This window comes from Somniosus microcephalus, chromosome 14, assembly GCF_052327205.1.
Source record: "Somniosus microcephalus isolate GS21.2 chromosome 14, FLI_Smic_1.0, whole genome shotgun sequence".
Taxonomy (NCBI): domain Eukaryota; kingdom Metazoa; phylum Chordata; class Chondrichthyes; order Squaliformes; family Somniosidae; genus Somniosus; species Somniosus microcephalus.
In genome coordinates, this window is record NC_141000.1 from 47,036,061 (window position 1) to 47,057,712 (window position 21,652).

The window sequence follows — 21,652 nt, forward strand, 5'->3', positions numbered from 1 at the left end:
TACATCTATTTGCGCAGCTAATTCATCCACCTTATTACGAATAAATCGAGAGACTTGGTCATCAGCCTGTGTTGAATTTTCTGATCTCATTAAGGCAGTGATAGGCTGCTACAACTGGCCTGTGTGTCCCAGGTTCGAGACGGGAAAATCAACTAGGCGTCCTGGTCTTGATTGCTAGCTCTTGGCCTCTGTGGAATTGGTCTTGGCTATGGTGCCCCCCTATGGTAGAACAGGCTGCTGAGAATCACCGTTGAGGCTTAAACAAGAATTATGGCCATTTGGGTGAGGGACCAGAGTGCCCCAAGCACTTATGGAACTGTACCCCAGCAAGGAGTAGGTGCCTTAAGGAAAGGGGTGGGAGAAATTACTGACAAAATAGAGTTTGGGGGCGGGGTGGGGTGGGGTGGGGGCGAAAGAAATGCCTTTTCAAGAAAGACAAGGCTCTGAAACCCAGTTTTGAAATTCACTGCTTCAGGAAACTGGTCCACAAAGCAGCATAGAAGTTGAATCAAGTCCATTTATTTTTAATAAGAAATATAATGAGCAGCATGTTAAACTAATGACAGCTTTATTTTATGTATTATAAAAACCCCACTGGTTCAGGAATGCTTTCAGGAACATTTGTTCTCAATTGTTTTTATTGTGATTGTAATTATTATGTTGAGCCCATATCCACATTCCCACTTTAACTTTAAAGGATTTGACACTTCAGTATGTGGCAAATTGTTTCTGAGGTCTGTTTATAATAACAATCAGTGAAATATGAAATGTCTGCAGCCAGCTTATTTTTCAAAGAACGGTGACAGAATTGGCTTTGCCTAAGGAAAGAAAATAATAACCATCATGAAATTATGTACTGTCTTCATTTGTATGCAAGTCTGATATTTTGAAGTGTAGAGCTATCTCACATTGTCCTAATTAGTCTCTGGAGGACATGCATCTAGAATTGCCTTGTTCATTAGGCTGTCTACTTCCTGATGAGTTGATTGGTTGATTCTTACTGTGTAACAGCATGCATCTCTCTGCATTAGAAGTGCAAGTAAACAAACGTTTAAAAAAAAACACAATTCTTTTTACAGACGTTGCAACTGCACATCCGGACAAGAAGTCCATCATTATGTACATCACGTCGCTCTTCCAGGTTCTGCCCCAGCAAGTAACCATTGAAGCCATCCAGGAGGTTGAAACCCTGCCACGACAGTCAAAGGTCACTCAGGAAGAACAAAGAGAGATGCTGCAAAAGCAGTATTTCTCCCAGCAGGTGATGATTTGAAAGCTTGACCCAAAGTACCTGTTAAGTATGCTTCAAGAGTAGTCACTATCCTTACACTTAACCCTTTGAATGCTGAGACTCTTTGGCATGTTCTAAGTTTGCATGTGGTGTCCACAATGTATTATCTGCAAAGCTGGCATTCTGAGAATTTGGAACACTGAAGTGTTGCAAACTTTAGTCAGAGGAACACACAGCATTTCCATATTCACAAGTCTGAGAGTTGAGACAGGAATTTTCTTAGCTCCTCAAAAGTTTGATTCAGTTGATTAATAGTTTGTCCACATGCTGGTGTCCTGCTATAGGCTAAGGGCTAGGTGCTTTTCCCACAAGGTGAGAACGAAAATAGGATGAAAGACTCGAGGCAGTTTGCATGGAATTCCTAGTACAGTAGTTGCAAAGTGATCGTGGCAGAGACCCGGGAGTGGTTTGCATATCTGGCCAGAAATTCATGCTTGGTATGTAGGCATATGATTGAAAAAGAAATTTAAATATCTGTTAATATTTTTATGAATTATTTCTATCTGCCCTAAAAATAGCTTTTTGTTGTTCGTGATTTGCTTCAGATTTTTGAGATTGTCTCTTTGTTTCCTGGTAGGCCATACTGCGTATTTAGTTGTCATGGTAACCATTTTATTTATCAGGGATCGGTTGTGTAGCTTTCACAGGCATTTCTTCGTAACAGGTAGATTAGATAACACGTAATACAACAATACCCAAACAAAATAAATGATAGTTGTACAAAACAGAAATGGAATTGGAATGGGAGTTTTGAGTCTTAACTCTTTCAGAACTATGTTAAATTATCCTGTTCACAACATAACAAAGAATAGTGGATTCCTATCATCACTTTTGAATAACAGCCTAAAAAAACGACAGCAAGTGTGATGTGGAAATGACATTTTCATTCCAAAATTATGATTTCCTCTGAGAAATATTCAAGTGAAATATGTTGTATTCAAACCATAAAATAAGTCAGTCAATCTTCATAGTGACTGCTGCTGTGGTTTAGTGGAAATTTTGATTATGTTGTCCATTAGGAAGGAGCTCTAAGTGTTTACATCTGACTGGAATAATATGGAAACATTAAAGAAGGGTAGGAAGAATAAAATAGTGTGAAATGTGTGAGAAGAATAAAATAGAGTGCACGTAGTTGGGAACTGACACTGAAACATGAGCTAATTAGATAAAGGATTAATAGGACGCGACTGAAAATAATTTGGCATTAATACACACAAAGGAACATAGGGGTATAAATTCATCTTGGGCTCAGTTTTAAAATATATAAGCAGAAAATTCATCTTGGGTGAAAACAAATCAGCAGCCCGTTATGCAGTCTGCCCAGTTTTCTTCTCCATTGAAGTCAATGGAAATGAAATTCGGGGAAGTGCAGAATGGGCTACCGATTCGCTATTGCCTGTCTTGTGCAGTACTACTGCCCAAGACAGTTTTTCTGCTGATGTATTTTAAAACTATGCCTTTGACTGTCCATTTTTGGTGCCACTCCCTTTGCTCTTTAGACTTGCTATTTTATAAGCTGTTCCTTGCGGAGCCATTAAATAAACATGGAAGCCTAATGTATTTTTAATTTAAGCTCTCTTGATTATTTATGTTGAAAGTCTTTCCCTAGAAACAATTCAAATTGTTCATGCATGTGGCTTAACAATAAGTGTGACGAGCATGAACTGAACAGTTAACCAATGCTGCAAATTCTGTACAACAGTACATTATGCACGGTCTGCCGTAGTCCGAGACCTGAATCATGGAAGCATAGAAATTTATGACACAGAAGGAGGCCATTCGGCCCATTGTGTCTGTGTCAGCCGAAAAAGAACTATCCAGCCTAATCCCACTTTCCAACTCTTGGTCCGTAGCCTTGTAGGTTACAGCACTTCAAGTGCACAGCGAAGTATTTTTTAAATGTGCTGAGGGTCTCTGCCTCTGAATTGAAAGGGAATTGACTGTAGGTTAAGAATGAATGCAAAAACATATTAATGTTGTAAATTCCCACTTTAATTTGACATTCAATATGTTACTAAAGCTTTATTTTTATATATAAAATTTGTAAGAACTGTTGCTGGAAAACATGAATGTCCTGCGAAGTACAGCGCATATTGAGTGCTGAAAGGGTTCGAGTCATTTTGCAGTAAATTAAAGTAATGTGCACACAGCACAACAGAGCTGTTTAAAAAAGACATACACAACAGAATGGTCATATTGGAAAAAGTGTGAGGAACCGGGGGTCCAGCAGTTTATTAAAAAAGCAAGGAAGAAAACAGGGGATATAAATTGAAGGAACTCTACTAAAAAGCAAAAAAAGAGCCCAACCAGGGAGTATAGCAGCTACATTTTACAAGAAAAGTCAGCACAAACAGGGCAGAAATAGGGCTCTTCAAGGAGGGGGGAAGCAGAAGAATAGGCGAATTTTTAAAAAAGCAGTAAAACTGGGGCTATTGAAAAAATCTAGATAATGGGCAATGTAAAAAAAGTACAACAGGGGCAAGTGGGGGAAAAGAAGCAGCCTAAAGGAACACACAAGAGGGAGGTGTTCCCCCAGGCATTGGCCTGAGGCCCACTACTGTTCACTGTCTTTATTAATGATCTGGACAGTGGTGTTGGGAGTATGGTCAGTAAGATTGCAGATGACTTCAAAATCTGTGCAAGGATTAAGATAGTACAGAAGTGCAATCAAATGCAAAGATTTATTTGTGCTAGGGGAATGAGCCACACAATGGCAATTGGAATTTAACTTGGATGAATGCAGTGTCATGAATGTTGGCAAGGCCAACACACAATATACCTAGCATTTGCAGAGAACAATACTGAAAGAGGTTGAAAGAGTAAAAGATCTAGGTGTTATTGTGCACATATCCCTGAAGGTTCATGACCAATGTAAAGAGGCTGTAGCTCAAGCTAACAGGGTATTGGTTTGTATTAATAGAACCAAGCAGTACAAATCAAAGGACACCATTCTGTCATTATACAGGTCGCTGGTTGGACCGCATCTGGAGTACTGCACCCAGATTTGGTCCCCTCACCTGGTGGGTGATATAGTGGCCTTGGAAAAGGTTTAAAGGAGAGTTACGGGAATGATTCCTAGCTTAAAGAACCTTCACTACTCAGATAGGTTTAAGAAACTTGGGGGGGAAAATTAGTTAGCGCCAGGGCGCTAAACTCACCGGGGTGCTAATTTTCGCGCCCTGAGAAAGCTAGAACCCCCGCCCCATAAATTCACTAGTAGCACCCCAAGAAGGAGGTGGAGTGCTACTGGAAGCGCGCCACCTCATTCTTGGGGTGCTACTACTCAATGTCAGGGCACTACGTGCAACTGCGCCACTCGAGGAGTGCCGGGCTGAGCGATCGCAGCTGGCACCCCGCATAGAAATATTAAAGGTGGGCAGGTGCTGGCAGTCATCCAAAATAAAACTGGCTGCCCGATACCTGCCCCTTAAGTAGCACCGCTGCACGCTACCGCTGCTGCAAAACTGCCCCCGATCCTGTTGGTCCCATCGCCTGGTGATAGTTCAGGGGGCGCAAGGGAAGTTTGCGGCCGGGGCACTGCGCACAGCGATGACATCATCATCATCGCCAGCGGAGCGGGGCGCGACCAGCTACCGTCGCTGCTAACCTCCCGCTGAATTTCGCAGGAGGCGTTATCGATGCCGCGCCCAGGCACTAGGGCATTTGTGCCCCGTTAGCACCAAGCAACTCAATTTCTCCCCCTTGGTCTATTTATATAGAGCAGCATAGATTTAGAAGCGACCTGATAGAGGGTTATAAAATAATGAAAGGGCTGGATAGTGTGCCTATTGATAGATTATTCTATTTTGACAGGTTGAGGAGGACATGGCGATGTGAGTTTAAACTACGCAAGAGTAGGAATAGACTGGATGTTTTTCCCAGAGAGTAGTGAGTCCCTGGAACGTGTTGCTGGCTGGTGCAGTGGGTGCTGACTTTCTGCATGCCTTCAAAAGGCAGCTGGACCGGTTCTTTAGTCCTGGTCTTTTCCTGCCTGTTATTTTCATCTGATCATAAATCAGGCTGGCAAGAAATTAAGCAGGATCACAGAATCACAGAAACCCCACAGTGCAGATAGAGGCCATTTCGGCTCATCGAGCCTGCACCGACACATATCCCACCCGATCCCCGTAACCCCTACACCAACACATATCCCACCCTATCCCCGTAACCCCACGTATTTAATCCCTCTAACACCAAGGGTCAATTTATCATAGCCAATTAACCTAACTCGCACATCTTTGGACTGTGGGAGGAAACCGGAGCACCCGGAGAAAACCCACGCAAACACAGGGAGAATGTGCAAACTCCACACAGACAGTCGCCCGAGGCCGGATTCGAACCCGGGTCCCTGGCGCTGTGAGGCAATAGTAGGGCAGTTGGGCCAGGGAGCTTAGGGAAGGGGACAACTAAGTTGGAGACCAAAGTAACAAAGTCAAGGAGATTCAGGAATAGGTCTTGGGGTGGAAGGTTTGTAGGGCTGCAGTCCAGCCAGTATTTTAAGTGGCTGTAGGGACCCCAAGTAGGGGACTGTAGCAGGAAGCCTGTAACAAGCTGGGGAGGAATGTGGGGTCCAAGGCCAGGCAACAATTTCGATGCCAAAGGCGGTTGGGTCAGGGACCATGGGGGAGCTTGCGTGGGTCGAGGAGGAATGTGGGGCTCCAAGCTGGTTGGGAATTTCAGCGGCAACAGGGGGTTTGAGCCAGAGACCTCAGCAGGAAGATTCCAGGAATGGGCTGTCTGGATTGTTTGTTGGGGAGTCACATTAATTGAGGCCTTTTAGGGGGTGGGAGTTGTTTTGAAGTCTGTATGTATGCATTTAAAAACAATTCATAATTATCTAGTACCTCATCAGTGTGGCCACTCTTGCGCGAGCATAGACAGCGAGTGTCTTCAGGCTATTTGTCATTGTGTCATCACAGCCAAACCCAATTCTGGCCTCACCTGATCCCATATGTGCATTTCAAACAGGGGCTACTGTATAATGATTAGGACTGGTAACTCTGGCCAACTTTCTCCTCCTCTAACCCAGGGTGCTGAGGCCAATTTGAGGTCTCCTACCACTGCCTCGTTGAAGTTAGCTATCTTGGCACAGTGCATGATCAAACCTAGGGCCGTGAAAGTGGACTGTATCATTGTAATTTGCTACATTTTGCACAACCTGGCCATACAAAGAGACTTGGAGTTGAAATAGGCACAGCAGCAAGAAGAGGCCTCATCAGATGAGGAAGAATTGGATAAAGGCCAGGGAGAACCACAAGAAGGAAGGGCAGCACAGCGCATTGCAGCTGGATAGGCCAGGGAGCCATTGAAAGAGCTCTTGGTGTCCCGTTCAATCCCCTTATCTGAGCAGTCATAAAATGCCCTCAGCATTAACAATTCTTGTTACTCCTTCAGCACTCCTTGATTCTACATTAAAAACATTGAAGAAGACAACCTTACATTTATATATAGTGCCTTTCACAACCTCAGCACATCACAAAGTGTTTTACAGCCAATTAAGGACATTTTAAAGAGTATTTACTGTTGTAATGTCGGAAACACGGCAGCTAATTTTTGAACTGCTAGGTTCCACAAACAGCAATGAAATAAATGAACAGATGATCTATTTTAGTGATGTTGGTTGAGGGATAAATATTGGCCAGAACTCCCCAGCTCTTTAAAATGGGGCCGTGGGTTCTTTTAACTGTTTAACGTCTAAACTGAAAGATAGCACCTCCAACCAGGCAGCACTCCCTCATTACTGCACTGAAATGTCAACCTGGATTATGTGTTCAGGTCTCAGGACTTTGACTTTCACAGCCTTTTGACTCAGAAGCTAGAGTGCTACCACTGAGTCAAGGCTGACATCATTCGCCCACCGTCTATGTCAATGACATTCTGAAAATGCAGACTAACAAACTGCGATGAAAATGAACTATAATCTAAAGTCCCAAATGTGATAATTTAATTCCAAACACAATATCGTAGTGAATTCTTTTGTCACCCAAGTGATCAATCCATTGTGCTTTTCTTAAATGAAGGCTTTCTAACTTGACCAGTCCTATGAGGTGCTCCCCCAGTGGCTTCAGCAGAGCTGGTGGAAAGCTGCTCTTGTGCACTCTTGAGATGCTCGTAGGAGATATATTTTCTGTGGTGCTGGTGATGGGGCTTTCCTGTCATTAATGTTCATGGGGGCAAAGAGTTCATGGAAATGGTTGGTTGTGAGACAGGTCCTGTACAGTTGGACCGATTGTATATGTATTTGCTGGTGGATCCAATGCCTCATCTAAATTCTGATTCATTTAAGCCATTTGAAAAATGTTGAATTATCTAAAAAAAAAAATCAATATAGTTGTAATATGTGCCTCTCTCACTCTGGCCAGTGGCAATAATTGTAATGAATATGCACATGCAGTGACTCATGGTTAAAATGAGCTTTTCAGAAGTGATGCTGAGCCATTTTGCACCAATATTGCACTGCATAGCAGCATGAACAACCTTTTCATCATTTATACTGGTTAAGTTGCTCATTAGCAGCTTGAGATGTGTTCAAGGATCATTATTGCAGGTGGGGTATGATTACCTTTAGTTTTCAATACCACTAACATGATCAGGAAGTGTACATTTCAAAATGACACGTTCCTGTGATTTTGTTAGCATGTCAAAAATAACAATAAAAATTGGCATTTAACCTGCTTTTTAACAAAAGAGAAGAATATAGCTCTTAGTGAGCAGTGTTTCTAAAAAGATAAGTCTTTTAAATTGAGATTTAAGGTGACCATGACTGGGAACTAAACATCCAGGGATATTTGACTATTAGGAAGGACAGACAGGAAGGAAAGGGAGGTAGGGTGGCTATGTTAATAAAGGATGGAATCACTGCAATAGTGAGAAATGATATTGGATCAAAGGATCAGGATAGTGAATCAGTTTGGGTGGAGATAAGGAATAATAAGGGAAAAAAGTCACTAGTGGGCGTAGTCTATAGGCCTCCTAACAGTTGCAACTCTATTGGTCAGAGTATAAATCAGGGGCTTGTAATAAGGGAACAGCTATAATCATGGGAGATTTTAACTTTCATATTGACTGGAGAAATCAAATTGGGCAGGGCAGCCTTGAGGAAGAGATCATAGAGTGCATTAGGGACGGGTTCCTTGAGCAGTATGTTACTGAACCAACCAGGGGGCAGGCAATCTTAGATCTGGTCCTGTGTAATGAGACAGGATTAATAAAAAATGTCCTAGTAAAGGATCCCCTTGGAATGAGTGACCATACATGGTTGAATTCCAAATTCAGTTGGAGGGTGAGAGAGTTGGCTCTCAAACCAGCGTACTAAGCTTAAATAAAGGAGACTATGAAGGTATGAGAGCAGAGTTGACTAAAGTGGACTGGGAAAATAGATTAAGGTGTAAGACAGTACATGAGCAGTGGTGTACATTCAAGGAGATATTTCACAACTTTCAAGAAAAATATATTCCACTGAGGAAAAAGGGGCGTAAAAGAAAAGACAGCCATCCGTGGCTTAGTAAAGTAATAAAGGATAGTATCCGACTGAAACAAGGGCATATAAAGTAGCCAAATCTAGTGGGAGGATAGAAGATTGGGAAGCATTTAAAAGCCAGCAAAGAATAACTAAAAGATTAATTAAGAAAGGGAAGATAGATTATGAAAGTAAACTAACAAAAAATATAAAAACAGATAGCAAGAGTTTCTACAGTTATATAAAAAGAAAAAGGGTGGCTAAAGTGAATGTTGGTCCCTTAGAGGACGAGACCGGGAAATTAGTAGTGGGGAACATGGAGATGGCAAAAACGCTGAACAAATATTTTGTATCAGTCTTTACAGTAGAGGACACTAAAAAATATCCCAACACTGGACAAACAGGGGGCTATGGGGGGGAGGAGCTAAACACGATTAAAATCACTAAGGAGATGGTACTCAGTAAGATAATGGGACTGAAGGCGGATAAATCCCCTGGACCTGATGGCTTACATCCAAGGGTCTTGAGTGAAGTAGCGGTAGGGATTGCGGATGCATTGGTGGTTATTTTCCAAAACTCCCTGGATTCAGGAAAGGTCCCAGCAGATTAGAAAACTGCTAATGTAACGCCCTTATTTAAAAAGTGAGGTAAACAAAAGGCTGGAAACTATAGACCAGTTAGCTTAACATCTGTGGTTGGTAAAATGTTGGAGTCCATTATTAAGGAAGCAGTAACAGGACATTTGGATAAGCATAATTTAATCGGACAGAGTCAGCATGGCTTTATGAAGGGGAAGTCATGTTTGACAAATTTGCTTGAATTCCTTGAGGACGTAACAAACAGGGTGGATAAAGGGGAACCAGTGGATGTGGTGTATTTGGACTTCCAAAAGGCATTTGACAAGGTGCCACACAAAAGATTACTGCACAAGATAAAAAATCACGGGATTGGGAGTAATATACTGGCATGGGTGGAAGATTGGCTATCTAACAGAAAACAGAGTTGTGATAAATGGTTCATTCTTGGGTTGGCAATCAGTAACTAGTGGTGTTCCGCAGGGGTCAGTGCTGGGACCCCAACTCTTTACAATCTATATTAATGATTTGGAGGAGGGGACCAAGTGCAACATATCCAAGTTGGATGTTGGCTTTTATTGCGAGGGTGATGGAATATAAAAACAGGGAGGTATTGCTGCAGTTGTACAAGGTATTGGTGAGACCGCACCCTGAATACTGCATACAGTTTTGGTGTCCATACTTAAGAAAAGACATACTTGCTCTCGAGTCAGTACAAAGAAGGTTCACTCGGTTAATCCCGGGGATGAGGGGGTGGTCATATGAGGAGAGGTTGAGTAGATTGGGACTCTACTCATTGGAGTTCAGAAGAATGAGGGGCGATCTTATTGAAACATATAAGATTGTGAAGGGGCTTGATCGGGTGGATGCGGTGAGGATGTTCCCAATGAAGGGTGAAACTAGAACTAGGGGGCATAATCTTAAAATAAGGGGCTGCTCTTTCAAAACTGAGATGAGGAGAAACTTCTTCACTCAGAGGGTGGTAGGTTTGTGGAATTTGCTGCCCCAGAAAGCTGTGGAAGCTACATCATTAAATAAATTTAAAACAGAAATAGATAGTTTCCTAGAAGTAAAGGGAATTAAGGGTTACGGGGAGCGGGCAGGAAATTGGACATGAGTCTAGGTTCGGAATGGTCATGGCCCTGTGGGTAGTGGAGTGGGCCAAGGGGCCGTGTAGCCTGGTTCTGCTCCTACTGTGTTCTAATTCTGTGTTAGATTTCAGGAGATGGTTTTATTCCTGTTCCTGGCTGGGGTGGAGATCGCCTTTACAGAAGGTAAGTACTATAGAAAATATAGGGACAGAGTGATCTCCTGGAAGAATTTCGATCGCATAGATGGGTCGGAGAGGAATTTCCCAGATTTTTTTCTTCCAAATTGGCCATTGGGTCTTTATCTGGTTTTTCGCCTCTCCCGGGAGATCACATGGGTTCGGGTGGATGCAGAGTGATAGAAGATTTGAGGTTAGGATCAGATCAGCCATGATCTTATTGAATGGTGGAGCAGGCTCGAGGGGCCGATTGGCCTACTCCTGCTCCTATTTCTTATGTTCTTATGTTTGCCGACGATACAAAGATGGGAGGAAAAGCAGTGAGTGAGGTGGACATAAAAAACCTGCAAAAAGACATAGACAGGCTAAGTGAGTGGGCAGAAATTTGGCAGATGGAATATAATGTTGGAAAGTGTGAGGTTATGCACTTTGGCAGAAAAAATCAAAGAGCAAGTTATTATCTAAATGGAGAGAAACTGCAAAGTGCTACAGTACAAAGGGATCTGGGGGTCCTGGTGCATGAAACACAGAAGGTTAGTATGCAGGTACAGCAGATGATCAGGAAGGCCAATGGAATCTTGGCTTTTATTGCAAGGGGGAGGGAGTATAAAAGCAGAGAAGTCTTGCTTCAGTTATACAGGGTACTGGTGAGGCCACACCTGGAATACTGCGTGCAGTTTTGGTTTCCATATTTAAGAAAAGATATACTTGCTCTTGAGACAGTTCAGAGAAGGTTCACTCGGTTGATTCCGGAGATGAGGGGGTTGACTTAGGAGGAAAGGTTGAGTAGGTTGGGCCTCTACTCATTGGAATTCAGAAGAATGAGAGGCGATCTTATCGAAACATATAAGATTGTGAGGGGGCTTGATCGGGTGGATGTGGGGAGGATGTTTCCACTGATGGGTGAGACTAGAACTAGGGGGCATAATCTTACAATGAGGGACTGCCGTTTCAAAACTGAGATGAGGAGAAACTTCTTCACTCAGAGGGTAGTAAATCTATGGAATTTGCTGCCTGAGAGAGCTGTGGAAGCTGCGACATTAAATAAATTTAAAACGGAGATAGACAGTTTCCTAGCTGATAAGGGAATTAGGGGTTACGGGGAGCGGGCAGGGAAGTGGACGTGAGTCTAGGTTTGGATCAGCCATGATCCTATTGAATGGCGGAGCAGGCCCGAGGGGCCGTATGGCCTTCTCCTGCTCCTACTTCTTATGTTCTTATGTTTGAGATCAGAACTCCTGTAATAATTGCACAGGGGTTGATGAGACTAATGTATAATATTTTTGAATGTACTAAAATAAATTATGGTACATTGACTGGTACAGAGACTTTCAAAATTAATTTGAGGATAAACTCCCTCTTTTTTTCTCTGCAAGTACCTGGCGATTACATTTTTTTTCCCTTGACTGGTTAGTGTGTATTTGTCACGGGATGTGGGCGTTGCCGGCATTTATTGCCCATCCCTAATTGCCCTGGAGAAGGTGGTGGTGAGCCGCCGCCTTGAACCGCAGAGGGCAATTAAGAGTCACCCACATTGCTGTGGTTCTGGAGTCACATATAGGCCAGACTGGGTAAGGATGGTAGATTTCCTTCCCTAAAGGACATTAGTGACCCAGATGGGTTTTTACGACAATCCGTTACTGATGCTAGCTTTTAATTCCAGATTTATTTGATTAACTGAATTTAAATTCTCCAGCTGCCTGTGGTGGAATTTATACTCACTTCGCTCGATCATTAATCCAGTCCTCTGGATTACAAGTCCAGTAACATAACCACTATGCTACTGTACCCATAATAGTAGGTGATGGGCTCCCAGGCATCTGGTGTTGTTGCTTTGAACTGGTCACTAGGATGTGTACAAGAGTGGACTAGAGATAATTCTTGACCAGTCCCCTTTGTTTCTGTATGAATGTACCTGGCCTCTGCTTGATGTCTCTGCTACTAACATGCTCGAGATTGAAAATGTCATGGAATAAGCCTCGTGTAGCCGCTCTGTGATGCAGTGTGTTTTGGGCTCCATGGTGGAACATCACTCTGTCCAGAACAATCTTAATCTGAAGAAGTTTATTAAATATATTTGGAGCAGTTTTTACAAATACAGTACATGTGATTAGAATCATAGAAATTTACGGCACAGAAGGAGGCCATTCGGCCCATCGTGTCTGTGCCGGCTGAAAAAGAGCTCTCCAGTGTAGCACACTTGGAAAAATACTCCAGCCAAATAATAATGGGGAAAGCACTTGCATTTATATTGCATATTTCACATCCACTGGTTGTCACAGAGCACTTTCCTACCAATGAAATATTTCGGAAGGGTAATTATTGTTGTAACGTAGGAAAATGTGGCAGACAATTTACACACAGCAGGGCCTCACAACCCACAGTGAGATAGATGATCGAATTATTTTTTGTTTTAATACGGTTGGTTGAGGAATAGTTATTGGCCAGGACACCTGACTGACTAGATTATATGTTCAAGTCTCTCACCACAACTGTAAAAGCTTCTGCAGGCCCAAGATCAGTAATACATTTTCAAAAAGTGCATACATTAACCTGAGATTTAATTTTCTGTTAACTGATTATAATAAGCATTCTTGTATACCAGTGACTTCATTCAGTTAGGTGATCACCTTTAAGAGTTTTTGATTGGTTAAGACTTACTTCATACGATATAAACTTACAGTATTAGCAATGTTAGTAATTACCTGATAGATTCAGCAGTGTCCCACTAAGAGTAATCCATTAACATTAAGGTAAATTCACTTTCAGCAAGGTTGCTGGATGGAGTGCCATACGGAAGTGAAGTATTCTGCCTCGGACAGTGAAAAGCTGACATGTTTATCCTAAAGACAAGTTGATATGTTGTCCCTCTCATGTGAATTGTCTTCTCTGGTTTTGATGATAGTGATGGAGGAATTTTCAGTCCCGGCTTTCATTGTTCTTGTTGGAGGAAGATACAAAAAGATTGGTTGTGAGCAGTATTATTGTGCAGGTTTCTTGTGCTGTTGCTAAGATTTCCTCACTCAGTTTATATTTCTTTTTCATATCTCTCTACTTGCTGACACCCTTTCCATAATGTTTGTCTGCTTTTCCCAATTTCCCCCTTTTAGATCACAGTCTGTGTCGCACAAGGCCATGTGCGCACTCCTTCACCTTCTAAACACTACAAAAGCTATGCCTACACACAAGCCGCTTATGTTATGCCTTCTGACCAAAAAATGGACCTCCCTCCAAAGGTCTGTCATCACTGTATGATCTTCTCAACTTGCCTGTTCTTTTCTCCTGATTTCATGCAGCCAGTATTTGTGGCTTAGACTAGTTAGATCTACTTACTGCTCTATGATTTAGATTGTAATAAAACCCTGCACGTTCCAATTGTAGAAGCACTAACTAACACTGAAGTGAATGATAAATGATGTACGCTTTGAGGACTGTTGTGTGCTTTTAAGTGCTATGCTGGATTAAGGATTTTATTAATTACTGTAATCCTATTAGTTATGTAGAATTGCAAGCAGCAAGGAGTATACTCAGTTCACACTGTATGTATTGCACTTCCATGTTTATTGATTTCAGTTACTGAGCCACAAATATTGTGCTGAACAGACTAACAGCAGCAATCTGCAGTGTTTAAAAAAGCATTGACCAGAACATTATCAATATCTATAGTCATTTTGATCACGAGTATAACATTGGTTTGCCTATTTTTTTCTCTTGGAAGACTACTTTGAGCACTTAAAGCCATTTCAGTGATCTATTTTACATTATTGCATTGTTGAGCAAACATATGGACGATAGATTTTTAATGTGCCTTTTGTGTTGTGAGATCTATGGAGAAATTTTCTTTCAGTACTTTATCTTGGTTCCCTCTAGCATGTGAATTTAGGTGTTACAGCACAAAATATGAGAAAAAATATATTCCTTAAAACTATATTGAAGTGGGATTGGGTTGCATACTGGGGCTACATTCACTTCTCGATCTTAGTTTGAATTCAGCCCTGACTCATGAGATGAAAATCTCAACAGCTGACTGCAGAGACTCAGTGATATGAGTTTAGACAATTTTGAACTAGCAACCTACTAGTTGCAAGTCCATAGCGGAAAATTGATCATAATTCAGCATTAATTGATGCTAAGTTACCAATGTTAATATCATTAGGATGGCTGTTATGAAAATGAAAATCTTACAACGGTCCATGCATGCAAATACGAGTTTTATGATCTAATCTGTTCTAAGGTGAAGTTTGCTGTGGTATTAACTAGAGAAGACTAAAATGGATTATATGGTTGTTGGGAGTAAGATCCATTGTACTATACTTTCCCATATTAGATTCAGCTTTTTAAAAGTGAATATTCAAAATTATGGCAAAGAAGACAGTATATTTTGTGCTTCACCTTTGAACATGCATGAGTCAGTTCCCATCTTTGGTTTTAATTTTTCTGCAGAAATATGTTTAATATCTGAGTCACAATTTTAACAGCTGTATCAGTAACACATTAAGAGCCTAGTTTTATGTTCAGGATATGCAGGTGATGCTTAGTACCATGGTAGTGTCTGTTAAAGTGGCTGCACTGTAAAGATATGCATGCAGATATATGAGGGAGGGGGGAAATCTTGTCAACATCAGACTGTGCTGGTTTTCACTGAAGCTGCCAGTTGAATAGTGGCTTGAAGGGTATAACATGCTTCCAGTGTCTGATAACCAGGGCCACTTTGATAAGTAAGATCAAATTCTATTTTTATTAAGTAGGTGTTAGAGATTTTACATGTATTGGGATCTCATTCTGTAGTTTCATCAGTTTAGAATTGGGCCAACCAATGATAACTAATTAAAGTTGGATTTTTACTGCATTGGATTTTGGGAGCCTTGGAGGTCACATTCCACAATTCAATTTTGCTCATGAAAACTATAAATTCATAGCCTTGGTTATAATCTCATAAACCTGGCTTGAATGGAGGGAACGAGCTTATTGTAATGATGGCTGAGCATTTCATGACACACCAAGATCTGTTATTGCTTCTATCAGAATGTTCATCCCATTCTCAGTGCAGTATAAGACTTTCTATTCTGATGGGATGTTCCTACCTGTCCTGCTTGGGTCTTTCAGTAACTGGTGCTGATGAATGGTCTGATGCTCTGGTTTTATGTCACTTTTTTGCTGTCCAGAAAAGGAATAAAATACTCCTACCTGATATTAGCAGCTTTAATTAAAGTGATATATCTTCCTTGAATTTCTCTAATGTTATGACTGCATCTAAAAGGGCACAGTAGCTTTTATGTTGATGTTTTATTCGGGATGATGCTGGCAATACTTTTGTCTCTGAAACCAAGAAGGTGTGGGTGACCTTCTCCTTAGATCATCGTAACCATTACAATCCAATTACCAAGTTGGAGGGAGATGGGGCATTCAAATATGCAGAAAGCATCTCTAAAGCCAATCTAACTATGATTTATTTAAAAGTTATCCAGACTGAAATATTATACTTACAGTAACTCATGTTTTTTATTAAGTAAAGTCCTTTGTATATGCTCTCCGCGATAGGTTGGAGGACATGGTAGAATTTTGTGAAATAACTAAAGTAGTGTTTTTTAATTGAATCCTCTGGGTAAGTGGATTGTACGCAAGCGTATTTTGATCTTAGGAACAACATTTTTGTTTAAATTGGTGTATGCTGTTTGATAACAATAGGACACTGGCACCAGTACTGGGGCAGGAGGGAGCTGTTCCATTGGGACGGGCTTCACTTGGCCAGTGCTGGGACTAGAGTCCTGGCGGATCATATAACTAGGGCTGTAGAGAGGGCTTTAAACTAACTAGTGGGGGGGAGGTTCCGAGAGAGCAAATAATAAAAATGACAACAGAGAAGGTCATAGACTTAGGTAGCAGTGGGGAAATTAAAAACCAGAGCGTGTCAGGAAGGGGCAGAAGGTATGGAGTAAAAGGTAAAGTAATAAAAAGGGCAAAAGCAGGAACTAAGTGTCACAAAACATATTTGAAAGTTCTCTATCTGAATGCACGTAGCATTCGTAACAAAATAGATGAGTTAATGGCACAAATAACTACATATGGGTATGACCTTGTGGCCATTACAGAAACATGGCTGCAGGGTGATAATGCCTGGGAATTAAACATACCAGGTTATTTAACGATCAGGAAGGACAGGCAGGAAGGAAGGGGAGGTGGGGTGGCTATGTTAATAAAGGAAGGAATCACTGTAATATAGAGAAATGATATTGGGTCAAAAGATCAGGATAATGAAACAGTTTGGGTGGAGGTAAGGAATAATAAGGGGAAAAAAACACTAGTGGGTGTAGTCTATAGGCCTCCGAACAGTTGCAACTCTGTTGGACGGAGTATCAATCAGGAAATAGTTGAGGCTTGTAATAAGGGAACATCTATAATTATGGGGGATTTTAACTATCATATTAATTGGACAAATCAAATTGGGCAGGGCTGCCTTGAGGATGAGTTCATTGAGTGTATTAGGGATGGGTTTCTTGAGCAGTATGTAACTGAACCGACCAGGGGGCAAGCAACCTTAGATCTGGTCCTGTGTAACGAGACAGGATTAATTAAAAATGTCCTAGTAAAGGATCCCCTTGGAATGGTTGAATTCCATATTCAATTAGAGGGTGAGAAGGTTGGATCTCAAACAAGCGTGCTAAGCTTGAATAAAGGAGACTATGAAGGTATGAGAGTGGAATTGAGTAGAGTGGATTGGGAAAATAGATTAAAGGGTAAGACGATACATGAAATGTGGTGTACATTTAAGAGTTATTTTACAACTTCCAAAAAAAATATATTCCACTGAGAAGAAAAGGGTGTAAAAGAAAAGACAGCCATCCGTGGCTAAGTAAAGAAATTAAAGATAGTATTCGACTAAAAACAAGGGCATATAAGGTAGCCAAATCTAGTGGGAGGATAGAGGATTGGGAAAACTTTAAAAGACAGCAAAAAATAACAAAAAGATTGATTAAGAAAGGGAAGATAGATTATGAAAGTAAATTAGCAAAAAATATGAAAACAGATAGTAAGAGTTTTTATAGTTATATAAAAAGAAAAAGGGTGGCTAAAGTAAATGTTGGTCCCTTAGAAGACGAGACCGGGAAATTAATGGTGGGAAATATGGAGATGGCAAAAACACTGAATGACTATTTTGTATCAGTCTTTACAGTAGAGGACACTAAGAACATCCCAACACTGGACAAACAGGGGGCTATAGGGGGGGAGGAGCTAAACACGATCAAAATCACTAAGGAAGTGGTACTCGGTAAAATGGGACTCAAGGCAGATAAGTCACCTGGACCTGATGGCTTACATCCTAGGGTCTTGAGGGAAGTGGCGGTAGGGATTGTGGATGCATTAGTAATAATTTTCCAAAACTCCCTGGACTCAGCAAAGGTCCCGGCAGACTGGAAAACTGCTAATGTAACACCCTTATTTAAAAAGGGCAGTAGACAGAAGGCTGGAAACTATAGACCGGTTAGCCTAACATCTGTGGTAGGTAAAATTTTGGAGTCCATTATTAAGGAGACAGTAACAGGACATTTGGATAATCATAATTTAATTAGGACAAAGTCAGCATGGTTTTATGAAGGGGAAGTCATGTTTGACAAATTTGCTGGAGTTCTTTGAGGAAGTAACATATAGGGTGGATAAAGGGGAACCAGTGGACATAGTGTATTTAGACTTCCAAAAGGCATTTGACAAGGTGCCACACAAAAGATTATTGCTTAAGATAAAAAATCATGGGATTGGGGGTAATCTTCTGGCATGGATAGAGGATTGGCTATCTAACAGAAGGCAGAGCGTTGGGTTAAATGGTTCATTCTCAGACTGGCAATCAGTAACTAGTGGTGTTCCGCAGGGGTCAGTGCTGGGTCCCCAACTCTTTACAATCTATATTAACGATTTGGAGGAGGGGACCGAGTGTAACATATCAAAGTTTGCAGATGATACTAAGATGGGAGGGAAAGTAGTGAGTGAGGAGGACATAAAAAACCTGCAAGGGGACATAGACAGGCTAAGTAAGTGGGCAGAGATTTGGCAGATGGAATACAATACTGGAAAGTGTGAGGCTATGCACTTTGGCAGGAAAAATCGTAGAGCAAGTTATTATCTTAATGGCAAGAAACTGGAAAGTACTGAAGTACAAAGGGATCTGGGGGTCCTGGTGCACGAAACTCAAAAGGTTAGTATGCAGGTGTAGCAAGTGATTAAGAGGGCCAATGGAATGTTGGCTTTCATTGCTAGGGGGATAGAATATAAAAATAGGGAGGTATTGCTTCAGTTGTACAAGGTATTGGTGAGACCGCACCTGGAATACTGCATACAGTTTTGGTGTCCATACTTAAGAAAAGACATACTTGCTCTCGAGTCAGTACAAAGAAGGTTCACTCGGTTAATCCCGGGGATGAGGGGATGGACATATGAGGAGAGGTTGAGTAGATTGGGACTCTACTCATTGGAGTTCAGAAGAATGAGAGGCGATCTTATTGAAACATATAAGATTGTGAAGGGGTTGGATCGGGTGGATGCGGGGAGGATGTTCCCGATGATGGGTGAAACTAGAACTAGGGGGCATAGTCTTAGGGGGCTAGAACTAGGGGGCATGCTCTTTCAAAACTGAGATGAGGAGGAACTACTTCACTCAGAGGGTGGTAGGTCCATGGAATATGCTGCCCCAAAAAGCTGTAGAAGCTACATCATTACATAAATTTAGAACAGAAATAGACAGTTTCCTAGAAGTAAAGGGAATTAAGGGTTACGGGGAGCGGGCAGGAATTTGGACATGAGTCTAGGTTCGGATCGGACATGGCCTTGTGGGTAGCGGAGCGGGCCTAGGGGCCGTGTAGCCTGATCCTGCTCCTATTTCGTGTGTCTAATTCTGTTAGATTCAGGAGATGGTTCTGTGATAGTAGATTGGCGGTTAGGATCAGATCAGCCATGATCTTATTGAATGGCGGAGCAGGCTCGAGGGGCCGATTGGCCTACTCCTGCTCCTATTTCTTATGTTCTTATGTTCTTATGTTCACAACACAGAGAAAGTGTGATGGGAATATGTGTGATGCCTACAGGAAGTGGGCACTATATGCAAGGCTTTTAAAATATTATAGATCAATTAAGAATTAAGTTCCAATAATATATATACATATATATATTTTAAATTGTAGTGTAATTAAATATACAATGGCCTAGAAATTGCTGGAACGGCGCACCTCGCTGAGAGTGCTCTAATTTTTTACCTCACCCTTCAGATTGCATTATCAGAATGCTGGAAATGTAAAAGGGACTTCATTAACTTCAATAGTCTATTTCCTTCATGAAATTTAAGGATAGAGAAAGAAACAGAGGGGACAGCAGAGAAGGAAATAGGGTGAATTAGTGTCAAATTAGATACAGAAAGAGAAATAGAGAGAGGGAAATAAAGATTGGATTAAAAGAGAGAGAGAGAGAAAAGAGACAAAGGAAAAGTGAGAGAAATATTTCAAAATTTATAATTTAGAAAATATCTGCTGGAGTGAGACTTGACCATTTCAATTGTTCCCTTTGTGTCAGGACCATAAATCACTAACAGGGTCCTGACACCATGAAATACCAGCCCTAAATGGCTGTGGCGAGATGCATTCATATTTACGGGCAAATCCAACAATTTTGTGGCACTCGTGGCAGGGGCTTGACGACAAGCTCTCGCTTTTGCGAGGCCAACGGTGGAGCGGCGCAAATCATCCAGCAGTTTTTGCTGATTCATAACTCGTGGCGTACTTCTTCCTCGCCGCAAATTGCTGGGTTTTCTAATAATGGCGGGCGACGTGAGCTCACCACTATTTTTCAAGCAAATTCTACAGAAATTCTTGTACAAGGGGTTAAACACAAGTAAGATTCCAATTGTTAGTAATGAGTACTGACTGGTGTGTCAGAACAGAGCAGGTAAAATTGTTATGAGTTAAAGGTTGCAAAGCAAGAAACGTAAAGCAGGAACTTGCTAGGCCATCTGTCTGAATCCCTTTTCCTTCGATTTATACAGGCCTGAAACAAGTGTTGGGAATCATTCTGCCATATAGACACTGTAAATTATATCCTTGTAGCTTCTTTGAGGTGGGGTTGTTTATTTGGTTTGTGATGATGGTACTCAGTACAGTGTGGCAGTCCTTGGACACAGTTAGGGACAATGTTCATTTAGAGTTCATTTGCATTTTGTCTTCTGAAGAAGCCATTTAATTAGTTTTTAACCAACCTAGCTCTAGGCTGACAAACAATATTAGACATAAAGCAATGTGTAAATAAGAAAATTAGTAAGTGGAAAGAATGAGGCATTGGAGTTACTGCGAGCAATATGAATTCGAGCTAATCAACCATTTATTTGTGTAATTGGATGTTATTGTAATAAGTAGTCTATTATTTGCCTGCAGTAAACTATCATGGAAAGGAAGCACTTCTTATTAAGTATGCATTCGGCTTCTTGAAAAGTAATTTGTAGATTTGCTGAAGAAATTCCACCTCATTCAGATTTCCAGTGAATGTGTATGTGAATTCTCCACATAATAGGTATATGGGAGAACAAAAATAATTGTAGTTTAGGCACTTTTATATTACAAGGGCATGCAGCTGATGGGAGATGGAAACGTGGGTCTATATGTGTACTTTAGATAAAGGTTAGCTGGATTCACTAAAATGAAGAGTGCATTTCCACTGATGGAGCAACTGGCTCTCTACATTCCACAGTGGAGCCCAGCAGGACAGGCACCCACTTTAAAAGATGGGGGCCTAGAAATTCGATGACGCCCTGCCCATTTTTTAGGCGCAAAACAGCCACCTAAGCCTTCAGTATGGCGGGTGGAATGTGAGTGCTCATTGTAGGCAGAGGTGCGTTGCCCACCATATTGTTAAAGGCAGGAAAAGAGGCGTCCGAGGCTCAGGCCTGGAACCGGCGTTACACCCTTTGCACATGCAAATAAGGGGCCTAAAGCCTGTTTTAGCCCCCTTTGTAAAATTGGGCTGCGCTGAATGCAGCCGGTGCCAGGCTGCCTGCATTCAGTCCTAAATGGACTGACACTTAA

The 21,652-nt window shown here is 41.5% G+C and overlaps 1 protein-coding gene across 8 annotated transcripts in view; it reads left to right on the forward strand.

Moving 5' to 3' along the window:
- The window catches only part of dmd (dystrophin), a 2,562,635-nt gene that overhangs the window by 834,804 nt on the left and 1,706,179 nt on the right, over positions 1 to 21,652 (forward strand). For 6 of the 8 annotated variants that reach the window (XM_086007360.1, XM_086007362.1, XM_086007361.1 and 3 more), the window contains exons 8-9: positions 1,080 to 1,261; positions 13,703 to 13,828. In XM_086007360.1, the coding sequence (XP_085863486.1) occupies positions 1,080 to 1,261; positions 13,703 to 13,828 (308 nt within the window). The remainder of the gene's footprint in view (positions 1 to 1,079; positions 1,262 to 13,702; positions 13,829 to 21,652) is intronic. The other 2 variants (XM_086007368.1, XM_086007366.1) reach the window with 1 other exon arrangement.